Raw genomic sequence first — 25876 nt, forward strand, 5'->3', positions numbered from 1 at the left:
TTAAGTATTTATTTCACCAAATGTAAGATAAATAATACATATTCAAGAGCGGTGTGGAGACCAATTACATGAGCCATGCTCTATAGTATAAAATGGTAGATCAAATTTCATAACTTTAGCCATTAGTTAGGTCTACTTGGTCTAGTTCAATAAAATGTAGGCCTATATTTAAATAGCTATGACCAAAATATGAGTGTTTTTTCCATAATTAAGGCCATTGGTATTGTTTTTTGTGGGAAATCAGGTGACAAACACATATTATTATTCATTAAACTTAGCACACTCACAAACACATAATACATTAAATTAAACTACGTGACAAATCACTAGATGTGAGTCTACCTAACTTGCTAGGACAAATTAACCGGAATTGATTTGATTTTTTTAAACACATTTAATTGTTGTAAATCAGAGAGCTTCTGAGACGTGTATTGACGGCCGTGTTCATTTAACAATGTATTTCTGACACGCACAAATCAATGCATGTCAAGCTCCGAACAGCTAATGCTTTCAACAAACAACTTCAAATGTTTTTCATCAATATAACATCTGGAAATTGTTGTCACCATAGTAGCTTTTGTAAGAAATGTCAAAATAAACGTCCTACATTAAGTAAATGAGGACGTTTTTTAAGGGAGATGATAAAGGCCTCAATATTGTTAAAAACGATTAATTTACATTAATAAATTAATTGATGATGGCATCTCATTTAGTAGTGATTTGAAATATTTGTAATTATTATTGTACATATTAATGGTAACATTTGTCAAACTCGATTTTGTGCATTTGTATGACTTTTAATGTGTCAAAATATAAACAGGTGTCCAAAGTTAAACATGATCAGCAGTCATACTGAATATATTTCAACAATAAACCATCAATTAACCTACAGATGGGAAGTGACTGGCACATGTGTTACCCCTTGTGTGTCTAATTTAAGACTTGCATCTGAAGACAATCACTGCATGCAAGGAATTAAATGTGTATGCTGTGATGTAAATTTAACTAGTCTTGAAGATATGCCATCAGTATTATAATCAGTAAAACCTTTAAAAATTCTATAAAATATATTAAGTTACTTGTTTAGAAAGATCGTGTGATAAGTAGAGCCAAATTTCCAACGAGGCACAAACACATCTCTAATTACAAGTCAACTTTTAGGGGTAAGAGCCCCAGTTCGAAAATTTAGGAGGGAAACGAGAATCAACAAAATGAAAAAGTAAATGAAAGGGAGAAAAGAATTACTCACCCCAATAGTTCGAAGGTTATACACAGGTGGTTCCTAAAGTAGAAATAATCCGACATGTGGATAACATTGTGTGAGTTGTCTTTGTCTTTTCTTCTTAGTGCATCAAGAATTTTTACTTCAATCAGAGCTTGATGATGAAACCTATAATACAGGAATATACATGCCACTTTTGCTTTCATTCATTGGTGCTACATAATCATTGGTGCTAATTAATTTTGCTGCACTACATTCATAATCACAATGTTTGGTACTATAGCATTGAATGGGAACAGCTATAACAATAAAATATGTAATAATATAGCTTAGAATAAAGATGCTTTAATTTCAACCCACTATTCCTGTCATGTTACAGGATCTTTATCCTTGGTGTTTACACCGAATAAATCCAACCACATCCAAACAAACTCAACTCTCTAATTAAGATTATGTTGGGCATAATATAAATATGTTTTGTGTTTTGAAAAGCATTGCAAATTATGTTAACTATAAAACTGCGATTAAATTGCTATTTGTGATCCAAAGTCTACATAACAAACAAAAAAACACAAAAATCTAAGAGTTTTTGGTAGCACCGACTCATTCTTTCGAAACCATTGAGAAAATCAAACTTAATACAACTTGGACCAAAATCTAAAGTACACATCAAACCTGAATCTTGTTTTTTTAATTTTATTTACTTATATATTTATTTATTTTTTTTTTAAAATCTTATTTATTGTTTATTACTACTGCATATATATGTTTCTCGTCACTATACCACTTTGAAAACCAGTAATATACTACTGAAAGTGCCTACAGTATAAAGAAAGATTAAATAAAAAATAAATAAATAAATTACATATGACAAAATATACCAAGAAATATGTACATTTTCAAAAATGAAAATTTAAAAGGTCTCAAAAATTGAAATATCTCATCTTCATCAGAAATGCTGAACATCTTATGCCATAGTGCAATCAATAAGACTTTTAAATAGATTAATCAAAACTGACAAAAATATCCCTCAATAATGTTGTCTATCATAAACTATACCCTCTTCATATAAAGAAATCTTGGAAATCATGTAAGGTCTAGATTTCTGATGTTGAATTATGAAACGTGTAGGCTTGACCCCTTGACTTCTGATGATAAGTGTCCAAAATTGCTGCAAAAACATGAAGCAATAATGACAAAATAATTATTATCCTTTATTTTCTGTAAATATTTCAGCAGCTCCGAGTTTCTTTCCTATTCTTCCTTTATTCATTATATTTTACGTTACTTTTATTCATAAATAACAGATTACTAAACACCATACATTTATTAAGCTTATTTTACTTTTTTTATGTTTTAAGGCTTATTTATGTACACATTGTGTCTGTTTTTAATATTTTTCTAACTTTGTCAATTTAAAGTCGAAGGTATGTCCTGGTCCCCGACCCTTTCATGTTCACTTGGATAGGCTTATATTCATAAGACTTCTACGAATGGATACATTGTTAGAAGCAAGAAATCAAGTTGTCTTTATCCAATACCGCTCGTTTATTTTATTTGTGTGGAAAATCTTTAACCTACTTCACATTGGTTGAATAAATGTCTTTAAAATGAATTGAAATATTTTTATTGGAATTACATACAAAAAAACTGTGTGAGGCAAACATAATCTACTAGCTTAACAGCATTGCAATAGACAAGATGAAAACAATTAAGTAACAATGTAAAAAAGACAATAAAAATGACTGAAAATTAATTACAATCTTAGAAGCAAAAAATAGAGAACCCTGAAAACAGCACACAGAAATTACATTACCAACTTATTAACACCACCACCAGAAACAATTGATACTGCGTAAGAAGCTATTCCGGTCTTGCGTCAAAGTTATGTTGAGTAATAATTAGATTTTAATTAGACTTTGACACTGTACGACTTTAAATTTTTCTCTGAAGCTCAAGAAATGTGGCATTAATGATCAGAACTCAAAGGCTACAGTAGTTTGAGATAGTGAGTCTTGAAACATGGCATATGTAATGGTAATGGTAAATGGCTGTGTATTTGTATAGCAGATTTGTAAGATCTAATGTGCCTCAAGGAAGAGTTCTGCATTATCTTGTACTGACATTGACAAGCAAATATAATTGAAATCAAATATCTGATTATTTTCCATTAACAACTTCATCACCCACCAATACAACAAGCAGGCATGTGGGTGGAAACTTGGCATATGAAGTTCAATATTTTGAAATGCATACCATGTATATTAAACAAGAAACTAATACTGTACGACAACATGCATGGTAAAAATCAATAATACAACATCGCCCTTACCTCTGCATTGAACACTTATCAGATCTTTCATGTGTCAGCCACATCAACAAGATTACCAATAAAAGCAACAAAATGTTAGGTTTTATCCACAGAAACTTCCACAGTAGAAGATTATATTGTTAACAAACAAAAATCCTGCTTCAAACTCGTAAGACCACACCTCAAATTTGCATTATATTATGGCCTGTCCCATCATCAGGCTAAAAAAATTGTGTTGTCCAAGTCCAACTTACCCAAAACCAAAAAAAAATCTACTCCAGGCTTTTTTTTTTATATTTAATTTTTTTTTTACAAAGGAGCCCAAGAATGTTTTTTATTGAGTAAAAGGCCTCTTTTCAAACATTAAATGATAAATGAGTTACATTATCCATAGGATTTAGCCCTGTTGTTAACATTCCACCAAATATAATGTGTGGGATGAGTCTGAGTACGAACCAATGAATTAGTATAAATAGTAGCCTAGTAAAAAGTAAATTGCTGGTTGACTGACCCTGACTTACAAATACCAACATTCATAGCCAACAAAAATTTTCTGGTCTTATCTCAAGATCCATTTCTCAAAAAATATTAAATAAAATAATATTATGACATACAGCACCACCAAAAAATATAAAGGCAAACTAAGCACTGTTACCAAGCTTCCACTGAACAACAACAGCCAAATTCTCAAATAATGCAAGACCAACTGAAAATTTACCAAAATATACACAACACATAACACCTTTGATATCAAACTACCACGTATAAGTAATATTATGACATACAGCACCACCAAAAAATATAAAGGCAAACTAAGCACTGTTACCAAGCCTCCACTGAACAACAACAGCCAAATTCTCAAATAATGCAAGACCAACTGAAAATTTACCAAAATATACACAACACATAACACCTTTGATATCAAACTACCACGTATAAAATAGCACCAAAAACTTTACAACCACTGGCAAAAAAAAAAGAAAAAAAGAAAAAAAAAATGGATTTAAGATCCTAATTAATTTTCATTATTTGATTTGATTTGGACAGGAGCAGCAATTCAGAAACATCCCGCAAATGTTGCGCCATGCGATTATCCAGAATTTAAAATTATGAACCTGTTTTAACAATGATAGAAGATAAAAAAAAAACCATTTAGAAACTAACCTCTTCTTGTTGCGTATTATCTTGACAGCTATGACTTGGCCAGTTTTGTAGTCTAAAGCCTTTACCACTTGGCCAAATGACCCTTTACCAATCACCTCAAGAACTTCATACCTATATACCAGGTGATCATGTAGTACCTGTTGAAATGATAAAAAAAAAATCAATATACAAATAAAATATTTTAACTTGTAATTTAAAATACATTAAATATTATTATCATATTATTGCACTTAAGCAGGCCTTTTGTATAGGTTAGGCAACATGTTTTGGTATATGCATAATTAGTAGTGCAGAAAGCTAATTAATTTGTAGTCCATCCTGTTATTTATAGGTTTATTACCCACTTATTCATTTTTTCATGTTTTTTTTAACCATTTTATTGTGTCTCATCAAAAACATCACAAAACAGAATATCAAGCACAAGTAAACATATGAAAAAGGAAGGGATCCACAGACTCAAGTTCCAAACTAAGGGAAACGCCTCGGGATGAAAAATATCAAATTACATAAAAAATGCACATTTACTTTTATCCTCATAAAAAAAAACCATATACACTATTGCCTGGGCACTATTGCCAATGACAATACAATTGAGACTCGACACTATTTACACTATTGATGATATATGACAATATATTAGAAACTGTATACTGACATGTAAGTGACATGTAAGAGTACAATCTATAAAATACCAAATTAAGGCCTGATTACAATATGAATAAAAAGAGCAATGCCAGTATAGTAAATAATTGTGAAAGAATTTTTTTCCCTTTTTCTTTCAATTTTACTTTAAACATTTTTTTGCACATCTAACAGCAAGTACACTCACCGGTTGAAAATGCTCTTTATGAGGCTTAGGGAGTGGAAATATTTTCAGTCATGAAAAAAAAAAATCTTGCAGTGACAGTGATTGAACCCAGGGACTGGAAAACAATCATCTTAACCACCAAGCTAAAGCTCTACTGCGAGCCAGGTGGATCAGTCCCTAATTAAACTCCATTTGTCACAATGTAAAGTCCTATGTCTGGTTCATGTAGTGTTTCCTCCTTTACAAAGCTGAATAATAGAGCTCAGAAATTAGCATTTATGGATATAACAAGTCTTGAAATGAAAATCTACAGAATCCTGCAATCGAAAATGATTGACATATTTTCTGTTCATCTTTGTTGCTTAGTTATTTATGTGCTCGGATCTAATGAGAAATTAAGCAGGGTTGGGCCCATGGGATTCGTCTATTTACATTAATTTATCAAAAATTTGTTACTGTACATGAATTTATCCCATATTTTTCTCTTCACCATTCCACCCCACCCTCCCCCCACCAAAAAAATTATTACCCATCAGGGATGGATTTAGAGGGGTCTGGAAAGTTTCAAAAAAAAGGAAAAAGAAAGAAAGAAAAAGAAATAATTGATCATACCCAAAATGCCTCAGAGGTTATTTTTTAGCTTAAAAAACAAACATTTTGCGCTGGGGGCATGCCCAGGGTGATGTTTTTTTCTCGATTGGCCCACTTTAGGACATCTCTGGATATGCCCCTGCCCTGGTCATTGGGATCATTATTGGGAGGGGGAGAATATTCAAAAATGACGATGCAGCAATACATTCAATGTGAGTGCGCAAGGACAATTGAAATGGATAGGATAGTGGGATTCCAACCCTGACATTTAACCACAGCTAGAGAAGCACACAAAATTACAATGTGCCTATAGAGAAGAAAATTTGCTAAAAAAGTATAAGATTCTGTTATGTTTGCCACATTTTTGTTGACTTTTCTGCATCTGTGTATTTCTCTGTCTGAGCTGCCCTGGAAAACCCTCTTGCAAGAAATTCCCATTTTCTTCATGTCTTGTACCAATAGTTTCACTTTTTGAACACTTGCTGCCCTTTTTAGTTACATGTTAGCGTGGGTTGCTGAGAAATTTCTAATCTTTGTCTAATGTAATTAAAAGTGTCATATGTGAGTTTTTCTTTAAATTTTTCTATAATTGTTTAATGTCTCAATTATTGATATTTGTCTTCCTTTTTTGTTTCCGTAACATTCTTCTTTGAAGATGTTCCCTTGACCTTTGGAATCATTTGAGCGATCAGATAAGCGATGATAAAGGGCAAGCAGGGGCAATTCAATATATCAAAATGTTGTATGGATTGATGATTCCACAAGTAAATGCATAAAATTTCCTGTTGCTGGGCAAATATTGATACAGCTAACATCATTATCATCCCATATTTGGGAAACAGCTGATTCAACATAAAAAACAGGGTTTTTTTTCTTGTACTTTTATCACATTATATGCATGAAAGATGTTTTACCTTTATATATGATCCATTCTCATCATCATAACCATTGTTGTTGGAAGCACCCTGGATACCCTCTACTTTCTTAGCATCTAAGCCTAGGAACCATACTTCATGATAGTCTTGTAACTCAGCCTGCTCAAATGCTGTCAGCTTATCCCTGTATCGTGCTAGACACTCTAGGAATATGGTTAGAAATAATATATAAAAAGTTGTAAAATGAGTTTGAGCTAAGAAAGATGATAAGGATAATTTGGTACTGATGATGTGATGTATTCAGATAAATTTATAAAGCGCTTTACATCGATGGCTCGTACAGTAACTTGCTTCTCCTCTAAGGGTCTCTTCGTGACTGAGCTACCTAGTAAACCAGTACCCGCTACTCTTATCTGTCCACAGCAGGGGCTGAATGGAACAGTACACCGAGGTAACATCCTACTCGTCTCAAAAGATGTACTGGGTACTTTAAAGTGAACATGAACCGAATTATGTACACTGGGCCTACGGTTTACAGTCCAATCCGAGAAGACTTATTCCACCACTAGAACCATAGGAGAGCGTTCCGTTCGAACCAGCGCCGATAGTATATCTGTACGTTGTGGCGCCCCTGCCTTAACTGCTCGGCCATTCCTTTAGATTCAATGATGACATTGTTAATGATGATGTTAATGGTACTGATGTTAAGGGATGATGATGTTACTGATGAGGAGGCTGTACGAAGTTAAGAGGACACATGATGATAGTGGTGATGATGATGACTATGATCGATGATCTGATGGTAATGATGATGATAGTGGTGATGATGATGACTATGATCGATGATCTGATGGTAATGATGATGATAGTGGTAATGATGATGACTATGATCGATGATCTGATGGTAATGATGATGATAGTGGTGATGATGATGACTATGATCGATGATCTGATGGTAATGATGATGATAGTGGTGATGATGATGACTATGATCGATGATCTAATGGTAATGATGATGATCTGATGATGTTGAACATGTTGGTGGGAATGATGAGGAATATTAATAATGATAAGGAGATGGAGGCATAGGAGGAGGAGGAGAAGGAGAAGGAGGCATAGGAGGAGGAGAAGGAGGAAGAGGAGGTAAAGAAGTGGAATAATGATGGTGGTAATGATGCGTAGGAGGTAAAGATGTAAAATACTGATGATGATGATGATGATAATGATGACTACGACTATAATAATGACGATATTGCTGATTACGATGATAAAGATAGTGATGGTGGTGATGAGGAAGTTAATTATAATGAATAATGTTGATGAAGAAAAGAATGCAAACTAAGATATCAATAATAGTTGTTTTTTTAATTAATGCTAATCAGGACAAAGCTTACCGGTGGGAGACAGAGGAAGAGAGTAACCATTAGGATCTGTTTTCACTTTGTCAGACTTTGCATCCTTCTTAAAATCACTGGAGGTAAAAAAACAATGAAATGGAGTAATTTATGAGAATATGTAATACTAGTAGAATTTAATTATTTCGATTCAAATTAAAAATTTTAAAATTGATTTATCAATCAAACAACCTACTGACAAAGACTCTTATACCGTACTACTTAGCTATCATTGTTTATTTACAGGATACTGTCAGGAAGAACCTATACACTCACTCCATAATTAACAACAATCCATTCAATATTTTTAGCCATCTGCTTTGAGAAGTCAAAAAAATAAAAAAGCAGAGAATGAACAAACACACCAATCTTACCATTGAAGAATGGAACCAATGATAATGTTTATGAAAATTTTGTATCCAATTAATCATTTCAATTACTTATTACAAGTACCTTATCATTCTATTTTTAGACTCTACAAAACTGGTAAACACAGTTAAAGGTCTTAAAAAATGAAATAAATGAATATGCTGATAGATCTTATTTTTTTTTTGCACGTGTAATTTTACGCATCTGTGCGGCAGTAGCCTGGCAGGCAGAAAAACAGTGACAGTATAGGAAATTAAACAGGAAAAAAAAGACTGTGATGACTTTAGATTTATTTTTAAAAAAAAGCTAAATGTTTAAAATTCAGATGTGAAAAAGTTATGTATAAGAATGTACGAATTAAAAATAACCAATATTAATTTAAGCCTAATTGATGTTTTCAGCTACCAGTAGGCCTAAATAATTAGGCAAAAACTGACAAAGTATGTAGGCTTATTATAAGTATAATGGAATTAAACTATTTTTATATGCTTCAATGTCACACTAAAGTTAATTAATGTATTTAGAATAAGTGTTTAGAATTCTGAATTTTTTGTTGTTTATATCAAAATATGCCTTTTTAAATTTTGTTTTTGACATCAGGGATTAATCTGAATTATGGATCATTCATTATTTAAAGATCTGACATCAATCAATCAATCAATCAACAAGGATACAAGGATTTATATAGCGCCAATTTCCACGGTAAGAAAGCAATGTGCAGTGGCGCTATGACAATAGCATATACTCAATATACACATTAACTACTGATGTTAATTAACAATGCTTGTAAAATTATGAAAAAAAAATTTATAACTTTTGGAAACCAATATCACTAGCATACGTCCTAAAGCACAGTCTCCACATGTTCAAGACATACTTTCGGATAAAACAACATGCCTATTGCCACATACACGGCATGTCCTAGAGCCTAGTTGAGAATAGAAAAAAAAAAAAAAAAAAAAAAAAAAAATTGATTTGCTGGAACTCTCTTTTAAATTATAGTACAGCAGCTAGTATCTAACAATTCCATGGGCTAATATTAATAAGCAAAATTATCTTTTTATTTTTTATCGATTCTACATTATTTACTGTGCACCTGCTAAATATAAGCAAATTTAGCTCAGCTACAAAGCTTTGTCCACAATATCAAATTTGATATTACTTGGGTGTAATATGACATTGTGATGCCCATATTATCTCCATATTATGTGCACATACAGTACACAATTTTTGTCATATCAATTTTGGTAGTGCTGACATAGTTTTAGCCTCGTGTGCAACCAAACAGCTCAATTTTCTGTATATAATTTTGTGAGGTAAAAATTATCAATGAAAATGACCGACATGCACATGAGAGATTTCTTCTTAGCAATTTCCATGCAAGGTGAATCTGTGTATGTGCACAGGGCTTCACAGATCTAGGTTGATGGATGGTGTACTAACGGACAGTTCATCACCTTAGGATCAATGGTTTCTTTTCAAGTCAACCTTTACAAAGATCTAAACACCTACCATTCTTGGTAATTGTTTCCAATCTGTAGCCCATACCCTTTGGAGCAAAACCTTCTATTTTCTATATAATCTTACAACTAAAAAATGATCTCATCTCTTTTTTCTAGGTCTTCCCTGAATAATTATATTGTAGTTTGTCAATATATATATATATATTTTTTTTTTCCATTTTGGTAAATATGGTTAATTACATGCACTGTAATGCTGTTTAAATAATATAATTAATAGTGATAATAACTAATTGGGATCAGAAAAATTAATAGAAAACTACAGAAACTACTTTACACAACTAAAAATAATTAAGAGAACTTACAAAGTTGTATGGTGCTTGGTTAATCGGAGGGGATCGTTTATTTGTTTTTGGCTGGTTACAATATTTCCATGGGTATTTGACAGTTGTGGTAGGCTTTCAATATTGCTGTTTTTCTGTCCAAGAGAGAGTTGTGGGAATGTTGTACTTGTTGAAGCTAGGGGCAAGTTAGTTGTCTGATGCTTCTGAAAAAAAAAATAAATAGATTAAATTTAAGATTAAAATATTAAGATTAAAATTATAAAATACATATAAAACAAGATAAAGAAAAGCTAATGAAAATAAAATACTAAAAATACAATAATAAAAAGAATAATAAATAATAAAAATAAACAGAAAGAGGAGAAGTTTTCACATTCTTTGTCAAGAATTGAGCTTAGATTTAAAATATAGATATTAATCCATAAGAAAAACTACTTTGTATTAAATTGGACATTTGAAGTGTGAACATTTTATACGTACTGTATTTTTTGCTAAGCACTGCTCTGAATAAGCCCCGTGGCACTTAATCGAGAGTATACATTACCATGTGTGTAATGAAACACTTTTGAGAAAGAGCATTTTAAATACAATGTATATAGTGTTAAAATGAATAACACAATGATATGACAACATCTCTTTATAAATGTATATTTACGATGACATAGGACCTATAAATGGCCTGAACTGCGGGAATATGTGAGATAGGTAACATGGAAATGGGCATGGAAAACGCCATGGCATTATTATTTTTATATAACCGCCGCTCTAGAATAAGTTCCTCACTGAAGCCTCCAAAAATGTTATATTAGAGTGCCTAAAGGCACCTCTATGGGTATACAAATGGTAACACCAAATTGTTCATATACAATATTTAAAAAAGCATGCTTACTCCACGAAACAAGGAATATAGTGCAATACTTGCTTATTTTAAGTCAACTAATTAGCTTCCCTCAGGGGTATAGCCCCTGTGGGTAGATCTCACAGAGAAGGCCTCGTTTTTTCTTGTCATTTTGATATTGAATACTTTACCTCATTGCTGGTTGTTAATTTACTTGTGGTCAGCATACTCGTAATTTGTAGTGGTTGTGTTTTATTACTCCCAAACTTGACTGTCTCACCTTGTAGCGACCTATGAACACAGTCTTTCTGACTCTGAGAAAAAAAAAAAAAAAACTGCTGTCATTAAACATCTCTTTTATAGCATAATCTTTAATAAATTATGAAGACTGTACAATTACTTTACCTCATTTAAACTAACTTTTTTTTCCCCAAATGCTACAAAAAAAATGTGTTACTGCTTAATTTCTCAGAGGAGACTATTAATTTCCATTAAACACCTGTAACGTGAGGCTAGAAAAATATTCACAATCGAATACCCTTTGTTTGTTAAAGTTAGTTATATATTCCTCCATGGTTATACATGTCTATAGTATACATATTTTTTTCATTGTTATAATATTGAATTAAATACAGTACTATTTTTCATGATAGTGCTAAGTTCTAACTACAGTATCTATTATTAAACTGGACCACTTGGGAGACTCAAATTCAAAAGAGTCATAAAAAGAATATATAAATAATAATTAATTTAATTAACTATAATATTGTTAGCTTCTTTTCACAAATTTGAATTTATCATTTAATTATCTTAATATATTCCTTACTTATAGTCCTAAGTGGGGAAGCTGTTTGTAACAATAAACTGTTCTCAAGCAGACGCTTGGGGTAAGTACAGTATGCGTGATGTTATTTTAACCATTGAGAAAAACAATTTACTTTTAAAGAATAAGCCAGCGTCAAGACAGCTATAGGCATTCTTTGCTAAAACTGTCTATGAATTAAGCTTAATCAATATTAAATTATTTATTAATAGGTTATTCAATTTAAAATTAAAACATGAAAATTATTCTCCCCCCTAATTTCTAGAAACATAAGTGCACTGGCAGACTACATCTTCCATTCTAGAAAGAGCCATTAAAAACATTCAATAGAAAGTATGTTATCAGAAATAGAATATAGATAATACTCTACTAAATATTTAACCATACTCTATACAACTTGTATTTTTGTAAGTTAATTGTACAATACCACTAGAAATCTCTCTCAAAATTAAAACTAGGTCTACTACTGGACATTTTCACATTGATTTGTTTTTTTCTACTTTTTAACTCAGAGTCATATCCATCCACAGTTTATGTGTTGACAATTCACTTGAATTATAACTGTACAAATAACAGATTGTTGACTTATAAGTTCTTTCTTGACAGTCTTTTATCTAGGCATGGCATCTCATTTTGTTTCTTTAGCTTATGAAGCATCCCATCATTCTACCAACCGGATTTACTCTCACAACTTACAAGGGAGACAATAGCTAAGTATCTACAGCCACCCCCCCCCCACAGCTCCCCCCCCCCCCCAACAAAAAAACAAAATGAAAAGAAAATATAATTCAATGTAGGCCTACTGTATTAGTGTGTATTTATGCACTATGTACATTTTCAGCAGATTGTTCCAGAGTACATCAGTTATAAAAAAAAACAAAAACAAAAACGTGGAACAAGTTTAATGACATGGTGAACTTTACTTGACTCTTAAAATCTCACTAGTAAAATTGAAAACATTCAGTTTGTGACAAAAAAAAAAGAGAATCATTAGGCATAGGTATTCCATGATTATTACAAGACTGATTTTTTTTTATTCATTTCAATTCAACCTTTTTTCCGTTTAATCCACAGACTACAGAGATGACAAGTTTTCAATGAGGGATAAAGGATGAACTTCAAAGGTTGAAACAAATCAATACAAAGCAACTGTAATCGATGTTGCAGGTACTCACAACACCTAAGATGAGGCCTTCAAGCGAAATATCGCAAGTCAAAGTTTACATTAAGTATTGACAAAAACACAAGGACGCAAAGCATTCTTAAGGATGAAAGTCAGTTCTAATACGCTGTTTTCATAACATGCAGTGTGGAACCATCACAATGGGAACGTTGTTAGTATCATGTTGCTATAATTACCTAACCTTTACTCTAATGTGTTTCTTTTATTTCTTTCAAACAAAAGAAGATGTCTTTGAAAAACTAGAAAGTAAATTCTATGTGTTTGCTTTAACTCACGAAAAACAACATGACCTTTACTCAACCCATCATTAAATTTCTTATTTTCCATACTTATATAAGTTGAAAATAAATCTTGTTTGCTCTATAAAGATATCAGTATTGAAAAATCTTTATGTTAGAGATTTAAATAGCACCAATTCAAATATTATTAAAGGTGCTGTTTGAGGAAAATAAACCAAGTTTACGTTCCTTAGAATTCTCTTCAAAGAAAGTAAATTTGGCAAATCACAAATTGAAATGGGCAAAGAATTCAACATAAAAGGGGGCTTAAATGAAAAAGGCACATAAGATTTGTGTTTGCAGTTAAGTTATACAAGTTATACCAAGAAAATATATCTTGGGCATTTGACAGATAAATAATAAATTTCCTCTATTAAAAAAAATATGCTGATATTAATTTTAACAATCCAAGGTATAAATCAGCTAAAACTGAATCACTGAAAGGATGTGATCCTTTTATGCTTTTATATTGAAAGGCAAATAATAATAATCTGTTCACTTAGCAACCAATCACAAGCCAATCACATAACTTATTCATGGTATGGTTCTGTACCCCTACTTGGCTCAGAAGTTTATGAATAAGTTATAAGTTTGAACAATAAAAGAGAAGATGCAACAAAACATGGAATGAACAAGGAGATTAGCTGACTGGTTGCATTATTTATCATGACACTTTGAACAACAACTACATCATAGATAAGAGGACTTAGTATTTTTTAAAGAAAAAAAGACAATGAAACTGACAGGAGAATTCAATGACACATAGTTAAATCAATACAATTAATATAGTACAAATAATCATCAGTAGGATGACACTTGTAAGTCCAGTGTACATATTCAACAGATCGTTACATTTTGTGGCACACCAGTATATTTGTTTAATGGATCGTTTTGTTTTGTTGGACAGTGGACAAGCAGCAGACAACCTTGTCACAAATCTAATGTTGATATTCAAATGCAATTCTTAAGTAATTTTCATATTTAGTTAATTGGATATATAGGCCTCCATGGTTTTACACTGTGGAGAATTTTAATTTAAACCTTTTTTGTTAGCATCTATGATAAAATGTTTTAAAAATCCTTAAAACACACTCAAACAGACAGTTTTAATAACTTCCAAAGGAGACTAAGATGAACAGATCAGTTTTTGTTGACTTTTCAAACAATTTAACTGTACAAAATCTTTAAATTGTTGACCTGCTAATATTTAGAATACAAAATGTATTATTTATGCATCATTCCATTTGCAAGAAAATAATTTTCTTGTTCAAAATTCCAATTGAGAACTAATAAAAATCAACTACAAATGCAAACAATTCACTAAGTGAGCGATTTACAGAATAAAAAGCCAAGCAGTCGAGTCTAACAGAGTTGATTATATGGCCACTTTTGATTATATGGCCACTTTTATACTAAGTTCTAATCAAGACAATTGAAGAAAACAATATATTTGCATAGCAACTCAGAACACAAGCTGTTTGTAACAAGAGTAACATTTAAAGGGTTTGCTGGAATGCAAATGAATACAGTTAATGGTGGTTAATGGGGATTGTATTGAAAGTAATCTCCCTTGTGGTATGTCCCATAGAATATTATACAAAGCAAGATTATTTGTAATGATTAAGCTGGAGAACTACTAACTGAAAACTTACTTTATATGCTGGATCAGGCTATTCCCACATTTCGTTGCTCACATCACAAACTAACACAATGAAATTAGACAGTGTTAGTTTGTGGAAACAAAAAAGTGCATTAAAATATGCACAGAGTTTTTGTGTGGTAAAAATACAAGAGTGCTTGACAACCAATACGCGCTTATTTTGATGCACTTTTTTTCTTCACGAACTAACACAATCTACTTTGATTGTGTTAGTTGGTGATGTGAGTGATGATTTTATGGACTGCTTCCCCCCTTCCCCCCCTCTAAATTAGGCCTTGAAGATATCCTATTGTAGGTATATATCAATAAATTTTTGATATGAGTATACTGTACACAGTAATGGGAGCTTCCTAGAGATTCACTTAATTACAGTATGTAATCCTACTCTTCTACATCAGTTTCACTTGTGTAATGGCTTTGGTTTGCCTAAATCTTATGTTCAAAATATGAGTAAACCAGGGGTCAAGACACATATCACTCAGTAGCAGCAACAAACAACAACTCCAACACCCACTTACCTACAGTACTCAAACTCGCTTCCTAAATGTCTCCTTATCCTCCCTCCGTTCTTCTGACCTTAATTTGCTCATTGTTCCAAGAGTTAACACCAAATCTTAAGGCCACAGATCATTTTATTTTCAGCTACCACACTTTGGATCTCCCTCCAAAAACATATTACCGACTCGCCTTCAGTTGCTATTTTTAAGACCAAACTCAAAACTCACTTTTTTAACATTTGAAAATGCACAGCGCCTTTGATTTTTACTTCAGTTTAGTTATATTGGCGTTTTATAAATTATTATTATTATTATCTTCCTCAACATCCAAATCATGCTCACAGTCATTTAAGTATTAAAAACCAACATATGTGAATTTATTATTAATCCTCATTCTCCCGTTTTTAAACGACATTATTACATTACATCATGACTGACACATTAACATGGCATGACAGTCATGTTAATATTAAAAGCAAGTGAATTTATTATTATTGAAGATAATCCTCATTCCTCTAGAATAATCTCCCACATGACATCTGAAACACTACATTAATCACGCAATTCAAATCTTCCCAGAACAAATTATTTATTCACAATAATATTGAAAAATAACTATCATAAATAATTATATTTGTATAAAGCACTGTGATATCCTTAGATAAGAGGGCTATATTCTATATAATTTTTCTCAATGTGAATTTCCCTTTTTCTAAATTAATGTACAGTATATCATCATCATCATCAGCCTGTCAGGCCACTGCTGAACAGCATATATCAATCTTATATTTAATAATTACCTATATATAACATTTTTCTTTTCTTTTTAAATTTTTCTCACTTTTCCTTTTTAAATTTTGAAGATGTACTCTATATTAAATTTATAATTTATTTTTGTGTGGTATTTTTTGTTTGTCTACTTCTTTTAATTTCAAATTACAATAACGATTACTTTGAATTTGAATATAAATATAGTTCTTGCATTATTATATAAATTTTAAAAGTAGTACTCTTATAAAAAATATGTTGCCATCATTCCCATACACTGTTTACACCACACTTGATTACTGTTTATTATGGCAACAAACTGCATGGGCCAATGGTGCCCACCTCAAGAATTCCACCATGGGAGAAGCAGACATTCAATAATGTGGCTGGCGAAATTAAACTATGTGGAACTAAGTTATTTGCACATTGAATAAAAAACCACCAAGATTTTATTTGATTGGAATAAGGCAACATAAATGAAAAAAAAATGGTTCCTTTGGTGGATGTGAAAAATAAAATGCGTCCACTTCTTTACTTTCATGGAAATGACTATCACAACCATGTATCTATTATTGTATATCAAATCCAATCATACATAAATCCTATTAATTATTAATAAGATATTTAATATCTCTCCAGAAAAATGAAATATTTTAAAAATGTGGGACCCATTAAAAAGGGAAGGAGATAATTAACATTAAAATATTATAGCTGTTTCAAATTGTACAGGACTAGGTTAGAGTAATGAGTTAATGATGAAAATGCATGTAGCATTTGGTGAATGGATATTGACACTTTGATTGATACTTTCTTGAATGATTGTAAAGATTTTATAAAGTACTTAAAATAAAACAAGTGCTTATTAGAAAATAAAAAATAAAGTGCCGGTATTTTTTTTAAAAATTAAGGTAAATCTGTCTATCACTTTCGTCACATCTAATCGAATTTATGCTGGAAGTTTTCATGCCGTCATTTCTTTCTCTTGTTTTTTTTTAAATAAATTTATGTCAGAATGACTAACATGAGTACTGTATTATTACAGTAAGTAATAAAATAATATTATGTGTTGCCATGTTTCATTTTATCTACAGTTGAGTACAAACACACATCTAATCAGATTTATGCTAGAAGTTTTCATGCAGTCATTTCTTTCTCTTGTTTTCTTTTTTAAATAAATTATGTCAGAATGACTAACATGAGTACTGTATTATTAAAGTAATGGAATAATATTATGTGTTGCCATGTTTCATATTATCAACAGTTGAGTACGAACACTTGAACAATAATTAAGTACCTACACATTTGCACTTTGAACATAGAGCTAGGCCATGACTTCACCAATTCTATTGAATAGTCTTCTTCAATTATTATGAGCCCATAAATCTCTCATCATAATATTATACGGTGGCACTAGGGGGTAGTGGTGGGATACATAGGACTCAAAGGTGGGGGGTCATAAGGTAAGCACAGCAGGAGAGCTAATTCCAAGGTCTTGCTTTTCCCAAGCAGGTTCATACTGTACCTATAAACTTTGACTTTCAAGTGAATGAGATGGACTTTATGATGATTGCAAAAGGTTACCAACCAGGAATGTTTATTAACTGGGGTAAAGGGAGACTTCTTCTCATACCTTGATGCAAACCTATCGCTTGCGATTTCAAATAAAAATAGGAACTACACCCAGGACTGTTAAAAAATAGAAATTTTAGAAAAATGTTTTATATATTTTTATCATGTCCACCATTACCACTATGATCTTATAATACTAAGTCTTTATTCTTTTTCTAATTTTAATATAAAGCAGTAAATCAGTCGGATTATTGAACTGTATCCTAATACCACATTCATCTTTTACTTTTGGGGGGGGGGGGGGGGGGAACAGCAACAATATATGAAAACAAATAAACCCCAGATCTACGTAATACCTTAGTTTCTAATCTTGTTGAATGTTCCTAAGCTACATATACACAACAGCAATACCGTGGTCAGGTATTGCATTCATTGAATTTCATAATTCCCTATTCTCCAAACATTCCTAATCCCCAATTAGATATTATGAGAGTTGCTTACGTCTGAAAGTCAACATTCTAAATTAACGCAGAACGAGCCTTCATCATCTATCTCAACATCATTTTTCACTTTAGTCTAATTAATAATAATAATTCTGGATTTATATAGCGCCTGACGTTGACACAACCTCGAGGCTCTTAACAACAGAGAAGAAAAACAAAAACAAAAACAAATGCAAATGTAACAAAAAAAAAAAAAAAAAAAAAAAAAAAAAATTATCACATATTTGATTTTAGTTTACTTTAATTAAGTTAACATGATTGGTTTGATGATTATCAATAAATGTTATTATTACAATGCTTTGGTAATTGGAATAATTTTAAGGACTGTTACTTTCCTATTCATCCCAAAGCCTTTCATTTTTCTTTTCCTTTTGCTTCTTGTCTTTCTTCCTTTCCACTTCAAATGTAAATTTCAGGGCATAGTAACTTTCATTCAACAAGTACTGTAGTAGAAGAGGTTCATTAAAGTTTTTGATGGAACATGGCAGAATAAATTCAAATGTTGGTACTAAGTGTCTGCAACTTATGTGCCCTGCACTTGAAACTGCAATTTCATGCCCTTTAAGCTTTTGGTCCACTGATCACATTTGGAGTTTCAGGGAGAAGGGGAAACAAGCAGATTTCTCCAGTGGCATTACACCCCCACCCCCACCCTCTGACCTCCACTGGCACCAATACAGAGGACCGTTTATAGGCTATTAAAATAACTATTTGATGGTCAAATTTTACACCCATTTTAAGTATCAATCTTTCCTTGAGCAAAAGCCCATGGTATACTGTGAATTATGAATGCAGTGCTGAAAAATTGCCTTTTGAATTTTATGTCCAATAACAAAGAATAGCAAGAAAAATTTGAAATATCTGTATTGAAACCAACACTCTCTAGAAGACATTAAAAATATCCCATTTATTTGAACTGAAGAAAATAGTAGAACTGTATATTGTCTAATTTAGTGTTGAATTGTGTGAAATGGCAGCTATAATCAGTCAGCTGCTCTAAGTATGTTTGAAGGTCTTTAAAAACCACATACAATAGTACAGCAGGTTTGAGCTGATAGTACAGAGCCTAGAAGACAATACAGTGACATATTAGCTTAATTGCTTTCATTCCAAAACCTCTTTTCCTTCATCTTTGACATATGGCAAGTTTCCATTGCAACATGCAATGAATTTCTTTTAATCCATTAAGCCTAGAGACAAGTTCTGTTTTTCATGCTGTAGCATTCCACAAAAAATATAGCCCAGTGCAAAATTAATTTGTACATACACAATTTTAAGGAATACATGCAGTCCAACATACAGTAGATGTACTAAACATACTAAAAAGGTAATAACGTTAATGTGCATGTACTCTGAACGACCAATTCAGAACTCCTATCGCCAATTTCTAAAGACCTTGGTAATAATTGGGATCCTAGAAATGTCAGTACGAGTAGTGAAGATGATGAAAGCTGAGGATGTCATTTATTTCTCTTCCTATTAATTCACTAACATTTTTTTTTCTGTTATTATATTTTTGATTGATTGCCAGTATAATTCATTACTTAATTTGTATCCAGAAATGAGTGTTGGAGGACGGATGACTAGATCTGTACTAAATCTCATTATAAGGAGTAGTGTTGTGTTCTATTGTGAGGAAAAAATTCTGGATTTTAGAACACCTTAGCCCAGAACCCAAGGATTGCAGGGTGAGGATCTTACTTACCACTACAAACAATGATAATAATGATCTGTTCCTTGGTTTTTATTCTGTTTCTTAATTTTAATTTTGAGTTTGACAAAACAGTAAATAGCCTAAATCCTCTTCAGCCAGTTGGCAGTTTTCTCTTAAAGTACGTATCAAAATATTGATACGCCATACCTTATTTATTTAAAAAACCCCCCGCTCTGAATAAACACCCCCTTGAATAAACTTCCCCATAGGACGTCATTTAGAATAAACACCCCCTCATGTCCCAGCGTTATGGTGTCGATACGCAGGTTATTCGACCTTTTATAGCGAAGTGATGTCCTTATTCTTACCCCACGATACATATGTTTGTATTTTTTAATGTATAAATTTTTCTCCTTATATTTAACTGTGCTTTGTTTTTGAAGGTATTTGTCCAAGATGGCACTCACAGCAATAAAATAAATTTAACTGATTTTAATTGAACATGATCAACGATGACATTAAATATTTGAATGTCTGTCTAAATATTTATCTGCAGTGGGGGTGTTTGTGTGTGGATCTGTCGGAATATCTATCTATGTTTGTGTCAGACAGTTTATCTATCAGTCACTCTGCCTGTCCAATATCTATTGCCTGTCTATTTTGATGGTCTGGGAAAGATTATCAATATTTTAACCTGACGTACATAATATTGTAGACACCCCCCTCTCAAAAGTAATTACAAAGATCAAAGTAATGGATGGTACACAACCATGGTATACAACACAATGCATGTTTAAATTGAGTTTTCTATCTTTGCAACTGCAGTGTTACTACTTGATGTAATGATGTAATAGACTGACTTTATAAGGACTGATTACCTTGCTAAGCAAATAAACTCCCTCACATCCGGGACAATTTATATAGTAATAAATTTTATCACAAAGGAAAGTGTTGAAAGCAGTTTGTAGTGTGTTGAAAATATTTACTGTGTAATTACTAATCAAGTACCAAATAAATAAATATAAGGAATTAAATTTGAAGAATGAATAAGCAAATAATGGGCAAGTGCATATTTTTCAAATGTTTCTCCAATCAGACATGGAATACACCAGTTAACCAGGCCTGTACATAAGGGGAGGGGGAACGACAATTGACTACATTTATTAATGTAGAGAATGACGACTTTCCATAAAAACGTATGATCTTAATGAAGCCCTACAAAGTACAGTAACTATTATATTAAACATTTAGTAAATATTTAACCCATCAGTAAAACTTCTGTTTTATGTACAGTATCATTAGGGATTAGAGCCATTTTATATTGAAAATACTGTAGAATGGATCAAGTATCTATTTCTTGAACTAGTACAGTACTTTTCACTCCCCATCAAGGACATTTTTCCCAACTGGGCAAACCTTCCACCCCACTGCATACTGTACTATCTTGCATTGCCATTTATTTTGCACACTATCAACTGTACAATTTTCGCTTCATACTACATTGCGCACATTACAGTAACATTGTACACCCAATCTAATCACATGTCTATTGAGAATGGCAGGTTGATTGGCATAGTGAGAGGTTGGTTTGTAGGAATTATGCAAATTACAAAACCAGAACGAAATATGTGGGATATTTTCACTATTTGTTTATACAGTACTTTTCATCATTCAATTATCATTTGTATAATTCTCCCATTTAAGAACTAAAATTATCATGTTTAAAAAATGAAGTATAACAACTTTTTCTTAGTCATTCTAAAAAAAACATTCCAGTGCCAGAATTAACATGTTAATGTTGGAACCATCTTACCTACCATACAGTAATAAATGTCACACATTGATTTAATAGATGTGTCTTGTTCTCATACTCTTTTAAACATTCTTTAAAGTTGTCTGTGGCTGTGTCAAGAAACAACCTTTTACTTGCCATTAGGGACTGAAACAAACTTTAATGTCTGAAAAAGTTCATTTAGTCATTGAGGTTGATAACGTGAGGATAAATTTCCTTATATACAGCTAAACTTCAATCTAAATATCCAAGAAAATTTATCCTCATGTGTTTGAACACAAACTGAAAATAAATATTTTAGATTAAGAGTTTCTATGTTTTAGGAATAATCATTCATGTATGAAATAAATGTTTTAACTTTCTTTTTTGGTGTGCCATACTTCAGAGCTTTACTTTCTGGAGGCTGCAGTGCAACGCACTTGTTATATTTACAAATTACATTAATCTAGCTACAGATAATCAACACATCATGATGTACAAACAAAACATGGATACACTACCACCTAAATTCTAAGGGCCGATTCGGACGAGTAAAATTTAACTGGGTACCACCAGCTGAGCGGTCGCGTGCGGCGATTAAATAATGCCCCTGAGTATAGAAAATTCGAAAAACATCTGGCCCAAAAACCCACCTTTTTTACTGGATATTTCAATTACTCCTTGCCTCAAGGCGTAATTAATCACTCGTAACAAGGCCCAGGTCACAAGTTGACCCTTCAGATTTGTAAACAACGCCGGGTCAGAGTGCACTGGACAAAAAGAAGCTCGCGACCACGCTGCATGATTCTTCGCGTTGTTGCCCAAGCTTTCTTTCCATGTTGGTCGTTGTCTTCGTCGTTGCTGTACTTTCTTCGTCGAAAAGCTTGGTTTAGATCAAATCCGTCGTCGAGAAGCAATATAAAATTTGTCAGGATAGTTAGGTCGGCTGGGTTAATCATAATTCGGCGTCAATTTGTAAGGATAATCGCAAGGAAATGAGTAAATTGTATAAAAAGTAAGCAGAAATAGCGTAAATTCGTGTATGAAGTATTGAAATTGCCGCGAAAACATTGCTAATTTGACACGGGCTCGTCACTCAGGCCACGAACTATTCAGAATTCTGACCTTACAGAGGCTTGTAAAATATGTAACTTCCGTCAAATTAATGGGTAAATGGATTGTTATTTTACTCGTCCGAACGACCGTCACATTTAGCCCCGAGGTTATTAGTAGATTACCCATGTAATAGAGTTTACGTCCGAATCCAACCTAAGTCGTGACTGTCTATATCAACAGGTGGAATTTTCCTACAAATTGTACCATTGACAGCTTTTGAATAAATCATCTGCAGTTTAGTGTCTGGTCTGACCTCACCTTTTGCACCACAAAATGGTAATCAATCCCTTCTATTATAGAAACGCTTTCAAGCAACTTTTCAGCTGCTGCTCTCAAAGTCTAGATTCTCCAACAATCACACCCTCCCCCTATCGAGTAAGTATTCAAATCTTTAAGTGTAGGTTACTACAATTTTACTCTTTTTTTTTTTTCTTTCATTCTGTTAGTCCCTGGTTTGCGTAGATTTGGTGCCTATGCCCAAAAACTGATGCCTTTTAAATTATTAAGTTTGAACATAATGACAGGTTATGGGATATGACCCCTGACATACTGTAATAGTAATAATACAAAGCCTGGAAGATCAGCAATCATTCAATTTCATTTACCAAGAGAGGAAGATTAACCGAGAAATATAAGATGTGTCAGCCTTGCAGGCTTACTGCAGCATAGTAAACTTTAGGACATCTTGAAAGTAGGGCTCACATATCATTGAAAGAAATTATGATGAATGAGCTGCAACATCAATCAAGCACCCGCTTTGACACATACATGACCGTAAGCACCATTATCATATATCATAATCGCACAGGTTCAATGACAGCTTTATAATGTACAGCAAATCCACATGTTTCCAGGCTCTAAAATGTTAACCTTTGATCACAATCATAACAAATGGTATTTTTTTATCCAGATTTAGCATCTGAATAATGTAGCCAAAAGATTATACAGGCCATTCTAAAAAGAGTTTTGATGATCATAACAATCAGTATGTTTAATCAAGAATTACAATCAGACAAACATTAGAGTAGGCCTAATAGTTGAATATGCGGGTCTATTATGACACAAGAATCTCACAAGTTTATAGTTTGATTGTAATCTAAAAAATGATCTTTTTAATCGAGAGTACAGTAGGCCTATCTAAGGAATGATCAACACTATTAATGTACACATTTCCCAAATGCAACTGTAATCATTGATCCTTAAAAAATAATGACAAATATTACTTTTAAGCCATCATTCAGCCAGAGGTGAGTGATCCAGTTTAGTATTAACAATATAAAAAAAACAATAATACTGTTAATTCATTATTCCAATGAATGTGCTGTATGTGACATTAGGCACATTTATACTAACTGGTAGAAAAATAAGTCCAAAGTTGCAATGTACATTTTGTAAAAATCCAGTAGTGTGCTGTCCATGTATTAAGATTTAATATGAATTCGCTCAAGAGTGTGCACCTTGTAGATGCATTTATTAAATAACCTCTGATTTTATGAAAGACAACTACTTACTGTAGTGCTAAACACATCACTGTAATAGTACATAATGCTTTCATATTGTTAATAATTTCAAGAATTTTGCAAAAATAACCATTGCAAAGATGGTACTTCTAAGCTTTGAAATAAATATCACACATTTTCCCTGGGAAAGCATACTGCAGGGAGCACTCTTATCTAAAGAAACAATGGCCGTATTCGACTGGTCATTCTTCGTTATACCACACCCACCTGCGCAGTGGTAAAATCCTACTTAACAAAGACGATCAGTCAAATAGAAAACTGTTAAATATACGAAAAAACAAAATGGCTGCATAGTTACCGCGATACACATTACTTCAGATTGTGGCAGTATAGGTTTTTCGTAAAAAAAATGTTTTCATCCAGTTTTTGAATTCTGTTCTGTTCTGCCTACAATTATTTTTTGACTTCATGTGGGTAAATATTATAATTTTTATTTTCTGAAATTTAATCTAAATTATATAAACGCAAATGTTGTTCCTAAACTGACCAATCGGCCATGTTTTTTTTTGGTCATGTGGATAACTTAACGCTGATTAACGCACTCTGGTTTACGTTAATTTTCATTAAGTCTATTTTACGAACCAGTCGAATGAAAATAATACTCAATGAAAAATCATAGTCAACGAAATGAACCAATCGAATACGCCCAATATCAAAAGAGTAGGGGATTGCCTCCCCATGTACTGCCCAATTCACCACCAGAAGGATCCCAAAACAAGTCTTCAAGCTTCCTGTGTTATCCATAATTTGATTCACACCAAAAAATACTTATCTTATCTTATTAAATATACTTTGGAGAGAAAGCTGTCTGAACATGGCTTTCAACTCCAAAAAAAAAAAAAAAATGATGAATGATATTTAGAGCACATAGAAAAAATTGTTAGATTATCACTCCCACCCACGTCAAAAATTTGGGAAGTATTGATTAGGGAATAATAAAAAAATATTTTTGCCGCATCATTTATTTCAAAACAGCATAAAAAAACAATGCAATTTTGCCACTGGAAATACATTTTCTTTAAAAAAAAAACAATAAAAATTAAACCAGTTTTTTACAATATTTACAATATTCTTGCCAAATAAAACCAGTCCCTCCTTCATTGATAAAAAAGAAGCAATATTCTATAGTTCAGATTAAAAACAAAAATATATAAGTGT

The 25876-nt window shown here is 32.3% G+C and overlaps 1 protein-coding gene across 4 annotated transcripts in view; it reads right to left on the reverse strand.

The window, feature by feature from the left end:
- The window catches only part of LOC117119777 (dual specificity tyrosine-phosphorylation-regulated kinase 4-like), a 54656-nt gene that overhangs the window by 14736 nt on the left and 14044 nt on the right, over positions 1 to 25876 (reverse strand). For all 4 annotated transcript variants that reach the window (XM_033264681.1, XM_033264690.1, XM_033264697.1 and 1 more), the window contains 6 exons: positions 11568 to 11690; positions 10560 to 10741; positions 8366 to 8442; positions 7011 to 7174; positions 4698 to 4834; positions 1250 to 1390 (listed from right to left, as the gene is read on the reverse strand). In XM_033264681.1, the coding sequence (XP_033120572.1) occupies positions 1250 to 1390; positions 4698 to 4834; positions 7011 to 7174; positions 8366 to 8442; positions 10560 to 10741; positions 11568 to 11690 (824 nt within the window). The remainder of the gene's footprint in view (positions 1 to 1249; positions 1391 to 4697; positions 4835 to 7010; positions 7175 to 8365; positions 8443 to 10559; positions 10742 to 11567; positions 11691 to 25876) is intronic.

This window comes from Anneissia japonica, unplaced genomic scaffold (assembly GCF_011630105.1).
Source record: "Anneissia japonica isolate Jap-2015-1 unplaced genomic scaffold, ASM1163010v1 scaffold287752_len1182401_cov188, whole genome shotgun sequence".
In the NCBI taxonomy this organism is placed as follows: Eukaryota; Metazoa; Echinodermata; class Crinoidea; order Comatulida; family Comatulidae; genus Anneissia; species Anneissia japonica.